The 21,346-nt window shown below is 43.3% G+C and overlaps 5 protein-coding genes across 10 annotated transcripts in view; 4 read left to right on the forward strand and 1 right to left on the reverse strand.

Moving 5' to 3' along the window:
• The window catches only part of LOC6608538 (broad-complex core protein isoforms 1/2/3/4/5), a 46,411-nt gene extending 41,768 nt beyond the window's left edge, over positions 1–4,643 (forward strand). The window contains exons 6-10 of one of the 3 annotated variants that reach the window (XM_032716919.1): positions 77–271; positions 326–715; positions 1,160–1,262; positions 1,339–1,522; positions 1,921–2,232. In XM_032716919.1, coding sequence (XP_032572810.1) covers positions 77–271; positions 326–715; positions 1,160–1,262; positions 1,339–1,522; positions 1,921–2,232 — 1,184 coding nt within the window. Of the gene's footprint in view, positions 1–76; positions 716–1,159; positions 1,263–1,338; positions 1,523–1,920 lie in introns of all 3 variants that reach the window. The other 2 variants (XM_032716917.1, XM_032716918.1) reach the window with 2 other exon arrangements.
• On the forward strand, positions 2,231–3,713 carry LOC6608540 (squamosa promoter-binding-like protein 2). The gene has a single exon (XM_032716920.1). It carries the CDS (start codon positions 2,257–2,259, stop codon positions 2,470–2,472), a length of 216 nt encoding a protein of 71 aa, XP_032572811.1. The 5' UTR covers positions 2,231–2,256; the 3' UTR covers positions 2,473–3,713.
• A 388-nt stretch (positions 4,644–5,031) lies between the features above and the next one.
• Positions 5,032–14,496, forward strand: LOC6608541 (mannosylglucosyl-3-phosphoglycerate phosphatase). Of its 3 annotated transcripts, none has more exons than XM_002033239.2 (11): positions 5,032–5,196; positions 7,256–7,364; positions 10,219–10,417; positions 10,643–11,249; positions 11,310–11,396; positions 11,457–12,020; positions 12,146–12,660; positions 12,725–12,964; positions 13,033–13,128; positions 13,193–13,263; positions 13,342–14,496. In XM_002033239.2, exons 3-11 carry the CDS (start codon positions 10,229–10,231, stop codon positions 13,364–13,366), a joined length of 2,394 nt encoding a protein of 797 aa, XP_002033275.2. In that variant the 5' UTR covers positions 5,032–5,196; positions 7,256–7,364; positions 10,219–10,228; the 3' UTR covers positions 13,367–14,496. The 3 variants fall into 3 exon arrangements, with proteins under 3 accessions (XP_002033275.2, XP_032570844.1, XP_032570843.1); XM_032714952.1 differs by lacking the exon at positions 5,032–5,196 and adding an exon at positions 6,787–6,868; XM_032714953.1 differs by lacking the exon at positions 10,219–10,417.
• Positions 14,459–18,009, reverse strand: LOC6608542 (ARF GTPase-activating protein GIT2). 2 transcript variants are annotated; one of them, XM_032714954.1, is made up of 8 exons: positions 17,902–18,009; positions 16,819–17,718; positions 16,423–16,579; positions 16,275–16,360; positions 15,928–16,212; positions 15,366–15,556; positions 14,897–15,293; positions 14,631–14,834 (listed from the first exon to the last, which is right to left on the reverse strand). In XM_032714954.1, exons 2-8 carry the CDS (start codon positions 17,692–17,694, stop codon positions 14,631–14,633), a joined length of 2,196 nt encoding a protein of 731 aa, XP_032570845.1. In that variant the 5' UTR covers positions 17,695–17,718; positions 17,902–18,009. The 2 variants fall into 2 exon arrangements, with proteins under 2 accessions (XP_002033276.2, XP_032570845.1); XM_002033240.2 differs by lacking the exon at positions 17,902–18,009 and having other exon boundaries at positions 14,459–14,834; positions 16,819–17,694.
• Positions 18,010–18,313: 304 nt separating this feature from the next.
• Positions 18,314–21,206, forward strand: LOC6608543 (probable elongator complex protein 2). Its single transcript, XM_002033241.2, has 6 exons — positions 18,314–18,539; positions 18,591–19,374; positions 19,430–19,987; positions 20,048–20,351; positions 20,496–20,993; positions 21,052–21,206. The coding sequence occupies exons 1-6, from the start codon at positions 18,417–18,419 to the stop codon at positions 21,164–21,166; spliced, it is 2,382 nt and encodes a 793-aa protein (XP_002033277.2). The 5' UTR covers positions 18,314–18,416; the 3' UTR covers positions 21,167–21,206.
• The last annotated feature ends 140 nt before the right edge of the window (positions 21,207–21,346 follow it).

Here is a 21,346-nt window from a genome sequence, read left to right on the forward strand (position 1 = left end):
TTTATAAAAACTGGCTTAAATACCAAATCGATTTAAGAAATTAATATTAATTACCTTCTCTCTTCCTTATACTTAGACATGTATAACTCGGATACGAGTGAGGATTCGATGATGATCGCCAACGGTTCGCCGCACGATCAGAAGGAACCGCACTATACGAATTTGGATCAGCAGCACGGTCTGGGTGGCAGCGTTTGCGGCCCGGGGCCCGGCGGTGCTGGTGGCGGTGGGGGCATGAGTGGTGGGGCTGGCTCTGGCTCTGGCGAGAAAGGTCAGTTTAATGGTCCCAAAGCTTGGACACAAGATGATATGAATTCAGCTTTAGATGCATTAAAGAACCAAAACATGAGCCTGACGAAAGCATCCGCCATTTATGGCATCCCATCGACCACCCTGTGGCAACGTGCTCATCGCATGGGCATCGAAACGCCCAAGAAGGAGGGCGGCACCAAGTCGTGGAACGAGGATGCCCTGCAGAATGCCTTGGAGGCGCTGCGTTCGGGTCAGATATCCGCGAACAAAGCGTCAAAGGCCTTCGGCATCCCCTCCTCGACGCTCTACAAGATTGCTCGGCGCGAAGGCATCCGCCTTGCGGCGCCCTTCAATGCCGCCCCGACCACGTGGACGCCCGAGGATCTGGAGCGTGCCTTGGAGGCGATACGGGCGGGTAACACTTCGGTGCAGAAAGCCAGCGCTGAGTTTGGCATACCCACAGGTGAGTTGTCTGCAAATCCAATAGCAGATCGAATAATGGTGGCCTTTTGTCATTCGTCGATGCAGTCGATTTTTTTTTCGCCAAATTTGTTTTATTTAAAATTTCTTAACAAGTGAGGCAGGTATTCTCCTTGTTTTCGTTTGAAAAGGATAAAGAATATTGCTTGAGTATTTATTCAAATGTAACATTAAACATTAAATAAACATTAGAAACTGTAATAGGAATATTTATAAGTATACATATGTGTTATGTTAAATCGTTTCTTTTAGAAGTTTGAAACCTCATGCGTGTTAAAAGCAGTCTGAAAAATGATTTTTGAGCTTTCCCTTCCCTTTTTGCCTTCGAAAAAGTGGGCATGACTTTGTTCCATTTCGTTTTTTTTCTGATTTGATCTGATTTTGCCGTGACTAATCCCACTCTTCCACTCCATCAACTGCCTAAAAGGAACACTTTACGGACGCTGTAAACGGGAGGGCATTGAGCTGTCGCGTTCGAATCCAACACCCTGGTCCGAGGATGCCATGAACGAGGCCCTGAACTCAGTGCGGTGAGTGTGTGAGCCGAACTGGTGGCGTCAATTAAGTCGCTAATAACCATCACCGCTAACCACCATTTCCCCACAGCGTTGGCCAAATGTCCATCAACCAGGCGGCCATTCACTATAACCTGCCCTACAGCTCGCTCTACGGCCGCTTCAAGCGCGGCAAATACGATGTGGTGGCCAACACGAGTGGCGTGGCGCTGTTGAACACCTCGGGCAACACCACCGGCAGCATTGAGATTATCGAGCACAGTCAGGAGAATTCGGTACGTAGCCAGTCAGTACGCAGCTGAAAAGCTAAAAGCAAACGCAAATGCAGCCAATCAACTCTGAACTCCACCTGCAATAGCCAAGAGATTAAAACAACACCTATATTGAGTATTGTTTGTTAAAATGTTTTGATATCACTATGTTTTTAGTTACCTTAAAAAGGTCTTTTCTATAAACTCCTATTAAATTTGTTAATTAACCGGTTCAAGATCGATTTTGCAGATCTTTGAATATAATATATCTCATGTTCACTTCTATAAGATGCTAATCCTATTAACCAGTACGCAATCAATTTTTATTATTTGCATAACTCTTACCTACGAGTCCCCCACACAAACATCATACACAAATGCCAGCTTTGACTAACCGAGATAATCAATTTATTTATGCAAAGTTGCATATGTTACAGCAACAGTTCCCGTACAGTCCGTCGCCGCATCCGCCAACGCCGCAGCATCACAGCACGCCGCAGCACCACAGCTCGGCGCAGCAGGGTCCGCCGACGCCGCAGCACATGCAGCAGCACGTGGTGCACATGCAACAGCAGCAGCAGCAGCAACAGCAACAGCAGTCGCCCCATCCGGGCCACCATCCGCAGCATATGCAGCAGGACGTGGTTACATCGAGCAGCCAGGTGGTGCACAGCCAACAGCAGCAGCAGCTTCAGCAGATCTATCAGCACCACGGGACGCCGGAGCGTAGTTGAGAATCACTGCATGCTGCAACATTAATGGGCAGCACCGGCGGTGGAGGAGGCGGTGGGGTTGGTGGAGTAGCAGCCAGTACTAGCGGCGGCACGGTGGCCAGTAGCACGCCCTTTGCCAGCATTTCGGCGCTGGTCAGCGGACCGTCCAGTGCCCCACCACCGCCGGTAACTGCCAGTGGCTCGTCGGCAGTCAGTGGCGGCACCAGCAAGCGCAAGAAAGCCAACAAGCAAAAGCGTTGAGAGCAGGAGGATGATCAGCCACAAAGGGAGTTGGAAACAATTGCAGGAGTGGCCAGGCCCGAGGACATCAAGTTTAGATTTAATTGCAAGCACTGGAAGCGCAAGCTGCGGCAGTTTCATTTGCTATTGTCCAAACAGTAGTCAGTCAGTCAGTTAGGAAGGTACACACATATTTGAATGAGCCACAGACAAAAATTCCCAAGGGTAGGATAAAGCAATCACAAAGCCACTTTTCAACTAGATGGACATTAATTACACAACCGAGATGTGTATAAAATGTAAATATATAACGAAATATGCTTTATTTACATTATACGGAACATAGTTATATAGGTTTTAGGTTCGAGAAAGTCCTTTGTTCTAGTTAGATAAGGTGGAGAAAGGAGAAAGATAAGAACATACCTTGAACGTAAGTGAATGATGAATTTTAGATTTGCCTAGACTCGAAAGTTAATGGATTCGTTTTGGGCTCGCAGTTTTAAGAGCACTTTGTTATCAATGGATATAGACACGCGTATTTATTTTGGACTCGCGACCATTCTGAAGACCTTGAATCGGTAGTTGATTGTGGAATTTCGAACTAGATTGTTTCCCCTTCAAAGCTTTGTTATAATTTTCGCTTAGTGTGAGACTGAAAGTGCGCCTAAAACTGTTGAAAAACCCATGCCCAATATTATAGTGAAGACGCATACAACACAACCCATACATGAATCAAATGCTTTATAACCATATTGTTTGAACAGATAGAACGAAGTGGGAGAATACCTTAACGTAGAATTAAACCAAATTATCAAGGTCCTAGAACTTAAATCATTAGCTTGTAACGACAACAGATCAGATAAAAGAAAGGAACACGAGTTATTTGAATTTAACTGGAGGAGCCCGGAATCAATGGATATTGATTTGATTTCAACTGAATTAAGAATATAGCCAATAAATAAATGTAGAAATGAAGTAATTGCAAGGAATCAACAAATGGAATGTATTTTTGATAGAACCGGAAACAGAAGCAGCTGAAATATGCGAATCAAACTGCAAATGTTGTTAATACTAAGCTCTAATGTCTAATGTCCTTTGAAGTCGCACTCAAACAAAGATTTAAAACAAGCTTGTAAGAAAAATAAACCAATAAATACACACGTATATATATGGATACAAAACACCTCTAATTGAACTGTAAAATGTCTTAGTGTAGCAGAGAATGAAAGTAGTTATAATATACATTTCTTTAAAAAACATTATTCGAGCGAGTTTTAGATACCCTTCGAATCGGGGGTAGACCTAATTGTTCTATATAAAAATCCGACAACAAATTTACCACAAGGGGAATTATATTCAAAATTTTGAATTAGAAATTTAAAAACGAAGAAAATGTAAAATAGCTTCCACTAGCGTATCTACATATTTAGGAGTCGAGGAGGAATGGATACTGTAAACACCCATCTGAAGAAACTTCAAACTTTTTGGTTTCATCTCAACTATGCGTGTGCGTAGAGCACTTGGATATCTTTGTATATACATTTGAATAGATTTTTTAGTTGTTAGCTGACCTATGGGAACAGGTATCTGAATATTATAAAAATCAAATGTTGCAAATTAATTTATTTTAGCGTTATAGACCCGTAGAACTGAATGCAATATGCTTACCTTAAACTCAACATAATTTAATTCTATTCCTATTATCTTTAGTTGGATTCATTTTAATGTTTTATAGCAAAACTGTATATCATTGTACATTAATTAAAGCATACGGAGTAGCATCTACAAGAGTTAGAACAACAATAAAAGAAAATATCATTAAACTTTGTTAAAATTGTCGCAAGAGCAATTAAAAAATGAACCCAGCAACTTGAAGAATCGAAAATGAAGGCGAATCACAGAAACGTAAAAATAATAAAATATTACATTTACAATTTTAAGCTAACTAAATGTGTAAGAGTAACCTTTAACCACACAATATTATAGCACATTTCGGATTATCAAATATGCATATACAGCAAATATCTATTATAAACGGTAAATGTAAACCCAAAAAGAAACACTGAAACAATCTATGTAACAGCCGAAATAGCGAAAACAACCCATGTAATAAACAAACAACATTTAATGTAATATTGGTATAACGTAATTTTTAAAGTGAGGTACTATAAATAAAAATTATTGAATAATTACATAATACTGCATATATTTTATTTTATCTGAATTGTAGGGTGGGATTAATTGTACTTTATTTTCATGATAAACAAGTTCTCTAAATTCGGACACATTTTTTTTATTGATAACAATGGTTATTTATGATGCTGGTTTCACACATGTTTGCTATTATTTTGTTGTAAAGCTGGCACTAATGCTTTTCTGGCGCTCCCGGTTTAAATTTAACCGGCTGTAAAGCTTTGCCTCTGTTAACCTGATCTTGGCTTAGGGAGCCACTGTCTTGGCCAACAATGTTAGGGGAGCTTTTCTGTTAGGCGGCTCTCCGCTCAACTAGCGCATGCTCTCCCACATGTTGAACTTACTTTTGACCGTGCTCACCTAGAAGCGGAAGATGCCAGTCAAAGTTCTGCTTCCCATGTGAACGGTGGTGTTTTGTATTCCGCGTTCCGATCGTCTGCACCGATTCCTTTCGCTACGCAGAAGATTTTTTACCAAGAAAAGCAAAAAACTTCGCAGACTCAGCACTTTTCGCTGGCTTCAGAAACAAACTTGGTTTTGGAAAAGTCATTTGTAAGTCTTGGTTATAAACAAACAAACAAAACGAATCCCAATCGCGTTGAATGGGAATTTCAGCTTATCAGTGGCGCATGAGCATGAGCTAATTGATTAATCAGTATTAATCTGTTTATATTCGATTTAAATCAGCTCAATTGAAAGTGATGACTTTGTTAAGTGAAAGTGATATGATGTGTCTTCTAATTGAGTGTGAAATTGCAAATTTACTTTCCCACTCGCGAAATACGCGAGTACATTTGAGTATGGCGGAAGTGTCAATTCAAGAATTCGCATGATTGCGAATAATTTTTGAAAAAACAGGACTGTGCGTTGAATTAGTAATGATAGGCGGAAAAAGTGGGGCTAAATCGGGGCAACGAAAGCACGGCCCAAAAGTTAACTGCATAAACAGTTTATTTTTGTATGCCAGAGGACAGCTGCAAGTTCAAGTGTACAAAACTCGTAACCCCCATGAAATTACATTACGCATGATACACACCAACACACAGCTATAGATGTGTATACACATACATATATGCATGGTACATGGGAGTATGACGTGGTGTGCGAAAGCCCGTCGCTCAACACGTTCTAAAATATTAACTTAAAAGACAACAGCAAAAAATACGCAACAATAATAACAGCTACCAAACAACGTGCTTATTAAGAGAACCCACTGAGGGGTTATAAATATTGGGAGAGAGCGTTCGCGGAAGCAGCCCCCACGAAAAAGCTTCCTCTCAAGAGAGAAATGCTCTCTCCCTCTCTCGCTCTCTCTCTCGCTCTATAGAAGACAGCTGATTGTCAGAATGTTGGCCTCAAATACCCCTAGATAACACCCCAACTCCCATTGCCCACCCAGCAGAAACCACCTCAAACAGCCCACTTTTGTTTTTACAACAAGTGCCGCTGCTGGCGAAAAAGTGTTTGCTGATGTTTGCCATGTTTTTGGCCATTTGAACTTGACAGTAGGAAAGTGGGTCTTGGGTATTCGCAAGTAGTGTGACCACATTTCGGGGTCTGCTCTAGATTACTTGACCTTGAAGTCCACGAAATTTATTTCGTTTTAAAAATAAACACCTGAAATGACATATCTCAAAACTTTCTCGTGTTTTCAACAAGTGGCAAATTGTATGCTTAAAACACATTGATGGTCATGACTGATTTAGTTTTAACTGATTGACTGATTTTAGTTTTAGTTCAAGCTAACGTAAGAATAAGTCAAAATTATTTGGAAATTTATAAATTGAACTCATCATTTTGATTTTTTTAACTTTTTTCAAAGATCAACTCAGTTGTCAGTATTCATGATTGACGACTGCTCTTCAATTAAAGGTCCGCCCGCAAAAGCCTTAAAAGTTACATGTTTGAAGGTGTTTTGATTGATTGCCTAGCAATTGCTAGAAAGTTGAAAACGAGCACTTTAAAGAGTTTTTAACAGGCATGACAAATAATTAAAGACCTTACGCTGAATAAAAACACAACCCACAACAGGTGCGATCGAATCTTTGACTTTGAAACTTCGATTGACGGCTTGAAGTGAGAGAAGCTAAAAAATAAAGAGTATGTGTGTAATAAAATTAAAAGCCAGCCAAGTCAAGTGGCGGTGCCAGTGTGGCTGTCATAATATACTTTGTGGCAGATGAGGAGTCTGGTTTGCTGTTTTGGAGAGGAACCCAAGCACAGGGTGGGTAGTAAAAATAGACCAGCAATGTTACTAGTTACAATGTTTTAGCGTAAAGCTGATACAAGCATGTCAGTGAGAGGTCCAGATGGATTAAATAAAGCTCAAAAAAACTGAAATGAACTCATTAGTTAATGAAAAGGAGTGAAATGATGATATCAGTTGTTATTAGCTTGTAAACCCCTATTTTTCTTATAAAAGGCGTACTAATGCAGATGCAATCCAAGAGAAATGGCTTTAAATAACATATATAAAAAGCATTGGAATGCATGCTTAGCCATTCTCATGTATGGTGCTCCCTGTATTAGTATTGACTTAAAGTTCGCGTAAGACAAGTTGGCCTGTGTATCCGTTTTCCTGAATTATTCACCAAGTTTCTTTACCTTGCAGTTTGCTGGCATCCCACACAACGAACGCCCCGAAAATCAGTTGCTGGGCAACCCCTACTAAAAAAAGGAAAATCGAAAAGGGAGGAGGACCCACGGAAACTTACACGCAAGTGAGTAAATAACTGGCTGTAACTGGCGGTCGTTAGGTGAAATTATCAATTATGCAATTAAAAGGGGTGGAAATTGTTGAAGCCGAGTATCTCAGCTGAGAGTTATTAAAACTTTCGCCCGTCGCATGTATTGATCTAAATTAAATGCCAAGGTTGGAGTGGTATTAAAATAGTTGAACAGGTTGGATTAAGAACCTATGGACATAACGTAGTTTAAATAGTTCTGAAGCTTTGTTGCACTAACTTTAAACTCATGTTTGAAAACCATACACATATGTGCTCACTTCTGAGGCGATGTGGAAATGCCCTTAATAATTTATTCCTGAGTTGCTGTTTGAGTTTCCGTTTTTCTCATTACACATTTCATTTCCTTTCCCCTCGGCCAAAAATGAAAATGTTACAGGGCAATCGGACGTATACGTAATATGCTAATCAACTTTTGTTGCCAACAAGCTGGCGATAAACCAAGTACAAACCCCAACCTTTGCGCACAACTGTTGCAAAAGTAACTTTTCGCCTGTGAGTGTGTCAGGATAAGAGGGCTCCTCCTTCGGATGTAGAAAATCAGTCGGAATTGTGCTCACTTCACAGCCCAGTCTCAACCTTCCATGCGGCCCTGCGCCTTCGCCTTCGCCCAATTGACCCTTAACCCTTGCCTTGGGGTTGTCTCTCACCTGCCGGAACTTAGCTTGCTCAGGAGTCAAGGGCATCAGACACACACTCATGCAAATTGCATGCCTGATTTCACCAATTGATTGCATGCAATTGTTTTTTCCTTCGACTTCCACTTGTTTGCTCATCCCGAGCCAAATCCTTGCAAAAGCGAAAACAGAACGAATGCGAATGTTAAGTAAGTGAAAATGTAAATGTTAAGTATGTTAAGTGAAAATGCTTAAACATTATTCAGGTGTGTTGCCAGCAGGTTGCCTCAAAAGGGGAGTCCTTGAAAATGTGTTTCTCATTTTCGGAACCCATTTCATCTGTTGCGCATTCGTAAATCAGAGCTGTCATGTCCAAATGCATGTTTCATTTTGGTCTGAATTCATTTATGAAATGCATACCCTTTCAATGGGAAGTAAGCAGGAGTCAAATAATTAATAATTCATTTTCAAAAAAATTTAACAAAAGAATACCACTGGTACAGTTTTCAGGATTCAGCTAACGTTTATCTCACGAAGTTCCAAACCTTCCTAAAAATGAATACTTCATTTTGGACCTAAACTGTATGAAAATAAACAATATTTTTGTGAGAGTGTCTGCCACTTTGCTATCGAAGCGAATTCCAAATATTTATGCTATTTGTTTGGTGTGCGCGAATTGTGAAATGAGATTTTGCGGTTGCCACTTTGTTTGTTTCATTGGATGTTTCTGCATGAATGCTTGATATTAGTGCAGTTTGAAATGTGGTTGCGGGGTAAACAGCACTTAGCTGAAATATGAAATTAATTATGTCTGGTTCGGTGGATTCGATTAAAGTAAAGTTATGGCTACAATAACATTGACACTGATACACGCAACTCAATTTGATGGGCATTAATTGGGGCTACAGGCAAAACCAACTGTGCGTATGTGTAATTAAATAGTCAACTGACTGTCCTGACCAACAACTGCTCTTAAAGTCAGCTGAAGCTGGAAACTCACTGGTCACGAAGTGGAGCTCTTGAAAATGGAACCCATCCGCCAGGCAATTTGCCATTTGGAGCATTTCCTGCCCGGTTGCAATCCATTTCCCATGTCCTGCCAGAATCCACAGCTTATCTTTTGCCGTCAGCTTAGTGCTCGACCTGCAGAAGATGCCCAATCGCATTTGACCTTGTTTCGCTTGGCCAACGTTGCGTATGAGTATTGCATCGATCACTATGTTGATTTGCTTGTTGCTGCTTTCCCATTATCAATGTCAATGTTGCTCTTTAGCCACTCAGTGCATCCGTGAGATACTTTCCGTTTCAATCTCTTTGTACCGCCGACTGTTTTTGCTGTTCGCTGATTTCATGGCAATTTTGGCAGACAGAATAAGAGCAATTAATGGGGATTCCTGTTCTTTGGTTGTGAGCAAGCTATCACTTTGTTGCAAAATAAATTTCCTTCTGTGCTTCAGTTGCAATCACCTCTCTGTGCACTTTTATGCTCTCAGCCTTATCATTGTTTGTATATTTTTATATATTTTGCATCGGAGAAAATTATATTCATTTTGCTTAAGCAATCGCACTTGTGTTTTGCATTTCAAGTGGTGCGGGTCTCGTGTTGTTTTTATATTTAGCGCGAAATTACGAAATTTACCTTATTTACCTTCTTGTTTTACAAATCGAATTAAATAAAAATGCACCTAAGCCGCTTGCGTGGTTTGCGAGGCGTTTTGTGAGTTATACAAAAGATATATTTTCATGATCTGACACCTCAGTTTATTGTTTGCCGTTTTTCCCTTGTTTCGGAGACTCAAGTGAAAAAAATTGCTAATAAATTTACATATACGTGACATGCAGTCTTAAAATTTTTCTTTGCTATTTTGTAATAATAATTTTACTTGCCTTGCATATTACAAATAGGTTTATTATTGCTATATTGAATGTTTTATTAAATAAAAATAATGTTAATCACATTAGGTCTTATTTTTTAAATCATTCCATTTATGTAGTTTTAATACCGTACATTAGTCCAAAGGAACTATCATGTAGTTGAAACGTTTAGGATAAATGCATTTAATAATAAGTAAGCGTCTTAAAATATTAAGATTAGCTGATGATTTACTAATTAAAACAATCCGAGCAATCAGATCATGAAAACGAACCTTAAGTCGAGTCTATCACCAATCTCTTGTGTGCCGCTTCCATTTCGATCTTTCCTAACCAAGCAGCGTCTGTAGGATGAGCAATGCGGGAATGGACGGAGGAGGAGGAGGTGGCGGCGTCGGAGGATCGGGATCAACAACAGTGCCGCCCACAACGCCACCACCCACTGGCCATGGATCCACTCGCCGCCTGAGTCACCTGACGGGCAGTGGCCGTTCAGGAGGAGCCGCCGCCATGGGCAATGTGGTGGGCTGGCTGAAGCAGGTTCTGTCCAAACCCAAAAATCCAAAATGTGATCCGAATCGATGTTGAACCCCCCAGCACGATACACAGTGTACACCCAGAAACACTATGATATACCTGCACCCCTTAGCTTTTGTGTTGTATCCATCCGCCTGATTCTTCTTTTGCCCCTAATGTCCTTTGATGTCCTTAAGGATTACCTCGGAGCACTTGGTGATTAATGCATACTTTTCCAATCTATTGCAGGCTTCCATTGAAGTGCGAGACGCCGGCACACGAACTTTGTCGATGCTGCAGAGCAGCAATCCCAACTTTCGATCCTTGGACCTATCTCTGGGCACGCCCACACCCACCACACCCACCTCCAGCGAAATTCCAGCTGCTCCAGCCAGTGCCACCGCCTCGTTAAGTGGCTCCACGCTGCAATTTGGACCGGAGGAACCAGAGGAAGGATCAGCTGCCGGAGGAAGCCAATCGCTGACGCCACTTGATGCCAGGGAGCTCCTGACGAGACCCACACGCGCCTACGCCTCCGTCAGTCAGCCACAAAGTCCAAGACACCGAGGTTCGGGGTGCGGGTCTGTTTCCGGATCACGAATTATCACACACGGCCTGACCGGACGCTCCACATCGATATCCTCGCAGCTGGAGAAGACCAAGAAGCTACTGAAAATGACCGAGGGCGAAGACAAGCCACTGACCATTCTGCACTACAACGATGTCTACAATATTGAGTCCATGGCGGAAACGGAACCAGTTGGAGGAGCAGCCAGATTTGCCACGGCCATCAAGAGTTTCGCGCATCTTAATCCGCTCGTGCTCTTCAGCGGTGATGCCTTCTCGCCGAGCATGTGTAAGTATTGAATGGACATAAATTGCTCTTGAAGTGGAATGATATATTTTGTCATTGCAGTGAGCACCTTTACCCAGGGTGAACAGATGATTCCTGTGCTCAATACGGTGGGAACTCACTGTGCCGTCTTTGGCAATCACGATTTTGGTATGAAGGGAATTTTTGGTGAATTTCAGAACGCACTTTCTAACTTACAATCCTCTCCAGATCACGGCTTGGATGTGCTGGTAAAACTGATCAAACAGACGGAATTCCCCTGGCTCATGTCCAATGTGGTGGACAACGAAACCGGTCGTCCATTGGGAGGTGGCAAGATCTCGCACTTCATACTACACAATCAGATATCCATTGGCTTGATTGGACTGGTGGAGCGGGAGTGGTTGGAGACCCTGCCCACCATTGATCCCAATGAGGTGACCTACATCGATTACGTGGAGGCGGGTAATAAGCTGGCCCGCGAGCTGAGAAACGAGGGATGTGATCTCATCATTGCCCTTACTCACATGCGTACTCCCAACGATATTAATCTGGCCGAGAAATGCAACGGCATCGATATTATTCTTGGTGGTCACGATCACGTCCGCGAGGTCACCGAAATCAATGGCAAAATGATCGTCAAATCAGGCACGGACTTCCAGCAGTTCTCCGTCATCACTATCGAGCGGGATGCCGCCAATCGTGAACACTTCACAACGGACGTCAAGTGTTTCGACGTGACGGCCAAAATTCCGGAGGATCCGGAACTGAAACAGGAGCTCTCCAAATATGCCAGTAGGTGGAATAAAGATCTCCTTTCATTTTTAGTTTAGATTCGGAATTTATTTTCCGCAGGCTACTTTTTAAAAGAATGTTTTAAATTACTGAATCATGCTAATCGGGTTCCTTGTTCCTTACAGAGTTCATCGAGAGCAAGCTTTCGGATGTCATGGGTGTCTTCAGCGTGGAATTGGATGGCCGTTTCTCCCGCGTGCGAACCCAGGAAACAAATCTGGGCAACTGGGTGTGCGACGTAGTGCTTGCCGCCGTCGGCGCCGATGTGGTCATCCTGAATGGCGGCACCTTCCGTTCGGATCGAGTGCATCCGGTGGGTGCCTTTACCATGGGCGATCTGGTGAACGTTATCCCCATGCGGGACCCACTAATCCTGCTCGAAGTGAAGGGTAAAATACTCTGGCAGGCACTGGAGAATGGAGTGTCTGCCTATCCCAAGCTGGAGGGCAGGTTCCCTCAGGTGTCGGGCATTAGTTTCGCCTTCGATCCGCAGGCGGAGCCCGGCAAACGAATTGATCCACAACTAATCCAGGTTGGCGACGAGTACCTCAACCTGGAGCAGTCCTACAAGTTGTGCGTCAAGAGCTACATCTTCATGGGCTGTGATGGCTACACCATGTTCAAGGATGCAACTGTGCTGGTGAGTCGGGGATATTCATTTGTTTTTACGATCTAGTTTTTAAGCTGGGGTCCCCCCCTTTCAGATGGATGATGATGCTTGTCCGGAGTTGGGAATCACTCTGCAGAACCATTTCAAGGCCATCAATTCCAGGAAGTGTGGACAAAACACTAAGCACCGCCAGTCGCTGGTGACCCTTTCCCGGAGGCATAGTCTGGTGCAGTGCTTGGATAGTATGGATCTAGATGGACCATCGCCCATCCGCAAATTGTCTGTGGGTCATCACAACAAGTCGATGGATTTGACACATGGAAATTCTCAAAAGGTAAACGCGATTGAATAATAACTATACATAAATGAATAATCTGAAATGAAATATTTACTTCCTGAAAGATGTTACGACGTGCCTCCTTGGATGACCTGGAGCAGTCCACCTGCGATTTGGCGCCACAACTGGAGCACCGTATCGTTATGATACAAAACGAAGAAGTAAAATACAATACTCTATATTTTTATGAGATCAATTGACAGTATCCAATCCTTATTCCATCAGCATCATCGACAGTTACTGTTCAAAAAGGAGACGCACATAATGAATTCCACAATCACCGAAGCTGAGGACGAGTAAAGAACTACCAAGTCATTTGATTTACAATTTGCATTTAATTTATTGTATTCTTTATTTCTTTTTCGTTTTTCTAGTTACAAAAAAAAAAAGACAACTTGATTTAGGGGCAGGTTCCGATGTGGAGAGAAACATTTGAGTAGGGGTTAGGCAAAATCAAAGCGAAGATATAACCTTTTAGCTAGTTAGATAGTTGGCAGATCTGTGGGATCGTGTCCTATATTATTACCGTTTATTGTTAATGCTCCTCTGTTTTTTTCGGCTAAGTTTCATTGTGAACGTTTGCAAGACTTCCCCAGAGATATTGATATTGTATATTATGCATGTGTAGTGAGTACGTGTACCTAAAGCTTACCGCTAGTTTAATTTACTTTTAATTAGATAAACTGATTTACACAACCAACTGATTATTGTACTGTAACTACAGAGCAGCCCTTATGTTTTGTGATCTAGATAACGAAAAGAGTTTGAGCCGAGCTTTTGGGAGAAACCTTCAGATATTCCAAGTAGTTGTTTCAAAAACCCCGAGTCCACGAACACAATCAAATACTGTAGGTTGTACGCAAGCGAATGAAAACACTGGACCGCGACGAGGAGGACTACGGACTACGAGTAGCTAATTGAAGGGGCAAGCAGATGTAAAGTGAATGTTAAGCAATATTTTAGACAATGCACCTAGATTTTGAATATCAAAATGGGATGTGTATATTTTTATGGACACTTTTGGTGCGCTTGAACATGGCAGAGCATATTATTTTTTAGAGACCGCGAGCACAGTCGTGCAACACTCATGGATAAATGCTTTAATCTTCAATAGTTCCTTGAACTTGCACATCACAACCACCACGAGTGTATTTTTGTCCATCGGCGAGCAATCCGACCAGCCGGAGGTCAGAACAACAGCCAGAGCAAAGGCAGCAGCTACCCACTCAATTACACAAAGTTAAACAATAAGTAGAGGAAGCCACTTATATGTACTCCATGCTTAACTGATTGTCCATGCTTAGAACGTACAGTTAACTAAAGTGAACAATATAAAGGACCCATATAATATATATATACACAGATATCGTAAATCTTTCCACCTCTATTGTCATCCCCTTTGAATTTGAATCCTTCAACACTTTTAAACTATTTTGCAATGGGTCATTAGCCCGTAGAAGAACGCATTTTGTGTATATTGAACGAAGTACATTGATTTATGTAAACATTTATTAAATACATAAACTATATGTAAAGGGGATTCTTTAAATTATTTGGCGGAAGCACTTTTGTTAGTCAGCAGGGCACTAAATTGGTCGGTTAATACTTCAAAAAAGAGTGAGTGAGTTTAAACTTCTATGTCGATGATTGCGTTTTGGGTGCCTCAATAGAACTGCAACACCAAAGTCTTTATGGCACTGGCTATGTGGAAGGCGCAATCGCGCACCTCCAAGGTGTTCTTCTGTATGGCCTGCTTGTCATCCGCATCGATGGCTTTCTGCAGATTCTCGCACTCGTGCTGGATGAGAATGTTCTGGCGGGTAAGCAGCTTAAGGGTCTCGCGAGACGGGTCATTGGGATTCGGTGGCTAAAATATATGTTTATAATTATGAACCATCCTTATAAAGGAAGCCTCCATGTTCAACTTACCAAATTGGCATAAAGGGCAATTAAATCAGTCACGGCACTGCGTATAAGCTCTCCATGTGGAGCAATCGACTGCTTTTGATCCTCAGGCACTGGCTGCATAGCTCTTATGAGCTCCTTAAGACGGCGTGTGACCAAGTCAGAGCGCACTTTGACCTCCTCACCGAAAGGTTTGCATTCCCCAGCCATTTGGTACATGCTCGTCGTATTTCGTATGTCCGTTTGGCCCTTGGCCACATTGGGAACCAAACGACGCTCGTACATGCTGGCTGGACGCTTGATGGTCGACTGATTTGACGAATCATTGGAGGAGCCGCTTTCCCCATTGGCAGTCCCACCTTCAGGTAGCGACAGAGGCTCGTGCTCTGTATCCGGACTGCTCAAGCTCAGATCAATGCGACTATGCAAAGGATAATTAAAAACAAATCATAAAAATAAAGCTAACTAAATAAATTCAAAAGAAAAATCTCACAGTGGCTCATCGTACACGCTGTTGTTCGATGCGCTCGAGAACTTGGACTTGAGCTGCGTGTTCTCGCTGGACAACATCTGCACCACGTTCTTTAGCTGATTGATCTCCGATTTGTAATCGTTCAACTGTTTGCGCAGCGTTTCCATTTCTTTGTTCGAATTCGCGCTGCGCGGTGGTGTATGCACAATGGCCTAAGTAACATAAAGCATAAAAAGAAGGAAAATAAATAAATATAAATCAAGTACAACTAATAATTACAAATTCTTTAAAAATCAACATTGCATAAAAACAAAAGGCAAGGCAGACAAGTCACGGTACCAACTACTACTTATTTAAACTACATTTTCACAAGTATCAGCTAGTTTTATTGAGGCTTATGTTCTACATTCGGACTTCTACCTTTGAAAACGGATTAGGTTGCCTAAAAGCAGGGAGCTATAGGGCCCTGGCCTACGGATGAACACAATGGGTACAGCACGGGTTGTCTAAATGTCAGTCTTCGCTTACGCTTCTAGCCAAAGCTATTGTTTAGCTTGAGAATCTTTTGCCGCATTAGGTTTACCTGCTGGGCCATTGGTGGCACTGGAGCATAGTCATCATCACTGGCCACCGGATCATATATGGGCTCGTCGTCCGACAGATTCGGATCATGACCGCCCTGCTCGAACGAGCCGAGCAGCATTGAGTTGTTCGCATACGGCAGCGATTGCAGCGACTGGTGCCCGGGCACTGGGGCATCCATTGGACGCAGGTTGGCCATATTCTGCCGTCGCATAGCATCCACGAGCACGTCGGTCAAGAGCCCAGTGAACTCGGCGCGATTGAAGCGTGCCAATTTCTGACGACCCTGTAGACGAGACCATGTCAATGAATGAAGGTTCGAATCGTTAATGTACGACGAGGTCAAACCTGATTGCGCGTGGCGCTCAAAAATGGATTAGCCGGCAAAAATGGCACAGTTGCATGATCAGCATTTAGGGTGCTTGTCGACCAGACTATTTCGTTAAGAAAAATAAGATTAGTTTTGTTTGTAGATATGTTTAGCAGTCATACTCACTGGCTTCGCACTCGCGTCTGTCCACCTCATCGTACAGGTCCATGACGAGCTCCTCAAACATCTTATTTGGCACGAGTTGCAACTTTCCACGGGCAATCTTCAGCTGCTCGCTTATGTCCGCGCCATTGGCATCCGGAATAATCATGTGACGGCCACTCTAAGTATGGAAATAATATTGAAATAAAATGGAATAAGGGAATGGATTCAACTGTGCAGTTACTCATGGAAATATGAATCCATTAATTAAATATAGTTCTGTGACTAACATGAATCGAAGTAGATAGATATAAGCTTTACACTGAAGACATCTTAAGCGTTGTATTAATGATAAATTACAATGTTATAGCCAATTTAAGTATAATTTCACTCAGAAGAAAATTAAAGTTCTAAACTCACCGCATGATCTGGCTTCTTGCCACCTAGGAAGGTGATGATCCTGTCGGTGACATCGTACATGGCATCAAGTAGTCTTTCGGCGATGGTGTTATGATTGTTCGCTCTGGCCAGTTCCAGAGGAGTCATTCCATTACCATCCAAGGCACCCACATCGGCTCCATAGATGAGCAGCATCTCGATTTGCGATGCCTGGCCAAACTTGGCGGCCATGTGAAGTGGCGTTGATAGCTTGTCCTCGTGGTAGTAGTTTGGGTCTGCACCCTGGACCAAGAAGCGCAGTGAGGTCTCTAGATTGCTGGTCCTCACGCTGGCATGGAGTTGTCTACTCAGCTCCTGTTCCAGACTGCCCGCAGAGCCGTTGCCATCATCATCATCCTGGAGACTGGGTTTTAGAACGAACGTTAGATTCACATGCTTGGCCTTAATGAAATCGGATTTGGTGGGATGGAGTGCATCCTTGGGCGTGGGTTTTCGCCAGCGTGGCACGTGCTTTCCTCCGGTGGAGTTGGTGCTACCATCCAGCAGATGGTGCTCCCAAACACTATTGGCTCCATGAGCGTTCAGTGAGTTCACAAAGTTCAGAACCGAGGGCTCCCAGTTACCCTGGCGTAGAGACTTCACAATGGAGATGTGCCTGCCCAGACTGCGGTGCACCGAACAGCAGTCGGCGCAAAGAAGGATGCCCCGGTTGATGCTCGCCCAGGATGGATCACCAGCTCCGCAATCGCCACAAACTTCGGTTTGCAGGCGGGATTTCCCCCTCGGCATCTTGGATCTGGTCGAAATCGTGGGTGTGGCTGGCTCGGAATGATCCAAATCCGGCGGCGCTATAAATAACTTCCTGTGCGCTTCGATTATACTGCTGGCGAAACACATTCAGCATTCCAAGACGCTCACAAGCTGCAGGGGAGATACGAAAAATAGAATACCACAGTTGAAAAAAAACTCGGACAATCTCAAGTGGCTTCGTTGTGAGTCAGTTGCAAACTGTTGGCTTTCTGATTGGAAATCCGAAAGGCTGGCGGTGAAAGGTCAAATATCAGCAACTGGGGCTCACCCCTGACCATCAATTAGGAAAATTACTTTTAATTAAACGCGGGGAGCAGCAGAAGAAAACATTTGCGGATGCCTTTTCCGAATTTGTTTTAGTTATTTTGCGAGCCAGTGTGGCCAAACAGCAGCACTGGAAAAGCGCCAGATTTGAAGTGAAAAGGTTGACGAATGTAGCAACTGTTTTTGTGCCTTTCCAAAGGGAGTTCAAAACTTCCAATTACCCGGAACCACAGAAGTGGCAACATTTTTTAGACCAAACTCTTGAAATGGTCTGCAATACCTAAATATTCAAAAACCAAACTGGTGTAACTTTTGTAGCTAGCCTTGCGAGACTTCTTAATTTTGTCGGCTGGCCTCACTATTCCAGCTTCTTCACAGCATATAGTTGTTTCACTTGCACTCCCTTAGAAATCATATGTTTATGAACATATGTGACAGTTTTAGAAGCACTGCATTCAATGAAGCACATGTGCCAAAACAAAACATTTTTGCCGACTTTCAATTCGAATTTAGTTGTCAGTAAACAATAGAAGTGCAACATAAGCATGCAAGTTGAGAATCTGCACACTTCAGTGGCCTGCAACCGCTGCACGGAATGCGCGGATTGGGGTCCAAATGGTTGGATTGCCTATGGGGCCTGTAACGCCATAGCCATCATGGATCCAAAGGTAGGAACTGGTGGCTCTATTGGAAACATAGTATATTTAACCAATTTTTAGTTTCAAGGCAACTCAGCCAAGGTCCTGTTCACTCTGGTGGAGCACACAAAGCGAGTAAACACTGTAAGGTGGTTGGATTGCAACAAACTTCTTTCCGGCGGCGATGATGCAAATGCTGTTCTTTGGGAACTGGATGAAAAAGGAACGACTAAAAGCTTCGCTCTCAAAGGACACACAAGTGGCGTAAATGCTGTGGATGGAGTTCGCCAACAGGATGGCTCCTGGCTTTTGGCGACCGCAGCAGCAGATAGCACCATCAAGTTGTGGACTTTCCAAGAGAATAATTATGTGTGCTTTCAAACCATATCTTTATCCGACGGATTCTGCTTCTGCCTTCGGCTGAAGCTGCTGCCCAAGAGCAACCTGGTTTTGCTGGCCTTCAGTGGCGATGACGAGACTGTTTCCCTGTGGACAGAACAGGAAGAAGCCGCTGGTGGGGGAGATTCACTCGGTCGGCAGTTCGAACGCAAGCACAAGCTCACTGGACATGAAGATTGGGTTCGAGGTCTGGATTTCGTTGTTGATGATGAGGATTTGCTGCTGGCCAGTGGCTCTCAGGATAACTTTATTCGTCTCTGGAGGATTGCGCCGCGCAGCAAGGAGCAAATGCAAGAGAATCGGATTGATCTGCATCAACTGAGTCAGAACGAGGATGAGATAAAGGTGGAGGAGAAAATACTGCAACTGGGGAAAGAAGCCTGGTATGCAGTGAGCTTGGAATCGGTTCTATATGGACATGAAGGATGGATTTATGGTGTCCATTGGCACAAGACACCCGACCAAGGTAAGTCACAACAATTGAACTCCCGAAAGACCTTTCAAAAACGATATCCTTTTAGAGCTCCGCCTTCTATCCGCTTCTATTGACAAGACCGTCATAATTTGGGCACCGACGGAAGAAGGCATTTGGTTAGAAGAAGTTCGTGTGGGCGAAGTGGGTGGAAACTCCGTGGGCTTCTATGGTGGAAAGTTCTCCGGCGATGGACACTCGATCATGGCCCACAGCTACCAAGGTGGCTTTCATATTTGGAGCCAGGATCCAGATCGCCCGCAGCTCTGGACCCCAAGTGTCATCGTTGGTGGTCATTATGGCGAAGTTAGGGATCTAGCTTGGGAACATAGCGGCGCCTATTTGATGACTGCGTCTGCAGACCAAACAACTCGACTACACGCTCCGTGGCTACAGGATGGAGCTAATCCCACGTGGCACGAGCTGTCTCGTCCACAAATTCATGGATATGATATGCAAGCGTTGGCTTTGCTTTCACGCTATAAATTCGCCAGTGGAGCTGAGGAAAAGATTGTGCGCACTTTTCAAGCGCCAGCCAATTTCATTGAAAACTTTCGTCACATCAGTAGGATAGAAAATGACGATGCGGGAGACGTTCTTCTGGATTGTAAGTCAGATGAGGGATTATATTACTATTATGTGCACCTTTTAACTTAAATTTATTTAGCTCTTCCCAAAGGAGCTCTCGTGCCTTCTTTGGGATTATCCAACAAGGCTGTCTACAAGGTAGAATCTGAAGTGGAGTCGACCAGCAAGATAAAAGATGAATACCCTGACAATTACTTTGTGCCTATTGCTCTGGAAACACCACCGCAAGAAGAGACTTTAATGCAGAACACACTTTGGCCCGAGCTGCAGAAGCTTTATGGCCATGGCTACGAAATCTTTGCACTAGCTGCCACTGCAGATGGTTCCCTATTGGCCTCCACTTGCAAAGCCAGCAATGCCGAGCATGCTCAGATTATATTATGGTACGTATAATTGCAGAGTTTGAGGCGGGATATAAAAATGCATTAACCATGACAGAGTTTGCTGCTAAAGCACTTTCTAAAACTCTTTAATTAGTGGTGCACATGGGCATATTAAGAATGAAATGATGTTTCTCTTTTTTTCAGGAACCCTTCAAACTGGAAGCAAATACAGAAGCTGAGTGGACACCAGTTGACAGTGACCCAACTAAGTTTCTCCCCCGATTCGCGATATCTGCTATCAGTTTCCCGCGATCGTCGCTGGTGTCTCTACGAGAGGCAGGATTCCTCGGTGAGCTATCAACTGGTGGCCAGCACTGACAAATCCAATGGAGTTCATACACGCATCATTTGGTCCTGTGATTGGTCGCATGATGGTCAGTTCTTTGTGACGAGCTCAAGGGATGGAAAAGTAGTGGTTTGGAAAAAGGAAGAAGACTGCAAGGAGTCTTCGCTAAATGGCTGGCAGGCGAATGGAGTTTTAGAACTTAAAAATGAGTCAATCACAGCTGTGACTTTTTCCAATGCTTATCTTAGTGGTACAGATGACACATACATTCTAGCTTTGGGCACGGAAACCGGACTGATAAAAATATATCAGTTTGTTCGAGGGGAATGGAAGTTACTCAGCGATTTGAATAAGAGGTTAGTTGTACTTTCCCCTATTATTGTGCTGTAGTTTAAATGTTTTGTAAACTTTTAGCCAAGCTCATCATCTCACCGTTCGACGTCTGCAGTTCCGCCCGGGAAAACATCTCCAGCTTGCGAGTTGTGGTGAGGATCATCTGGTACGCATCTACGACCTTAAGCTCACATGAGTTTAAGACCATATGCATTAAAGTAGTCTTATTAACTCCACCCGCTGTGTTTAATTAGAAATCTGTCTCATCTGATGACAGAGTAGAAAGGGATGGGTCTCGTCTCGCCTGATTTATCTGAATGTCGCTATCTAATCTGCTGCAATTAACTGTGTTCAGGGTTCTCCCCGCGGCTCCTGT

This window comes from Drosophila sechellia, chromosome 2R, assembly GCF_004382195.2.
Source record: "Drosophila sechellia strain sech25 chromosome 2R, ASM438219v1, whole genome shotgun sequence".
NCBI lineage: Eukaryota > Metazoa > Arthropoda > Insecta > Diptera > Drosophilidae > Drosophila > Drosophila sechellia.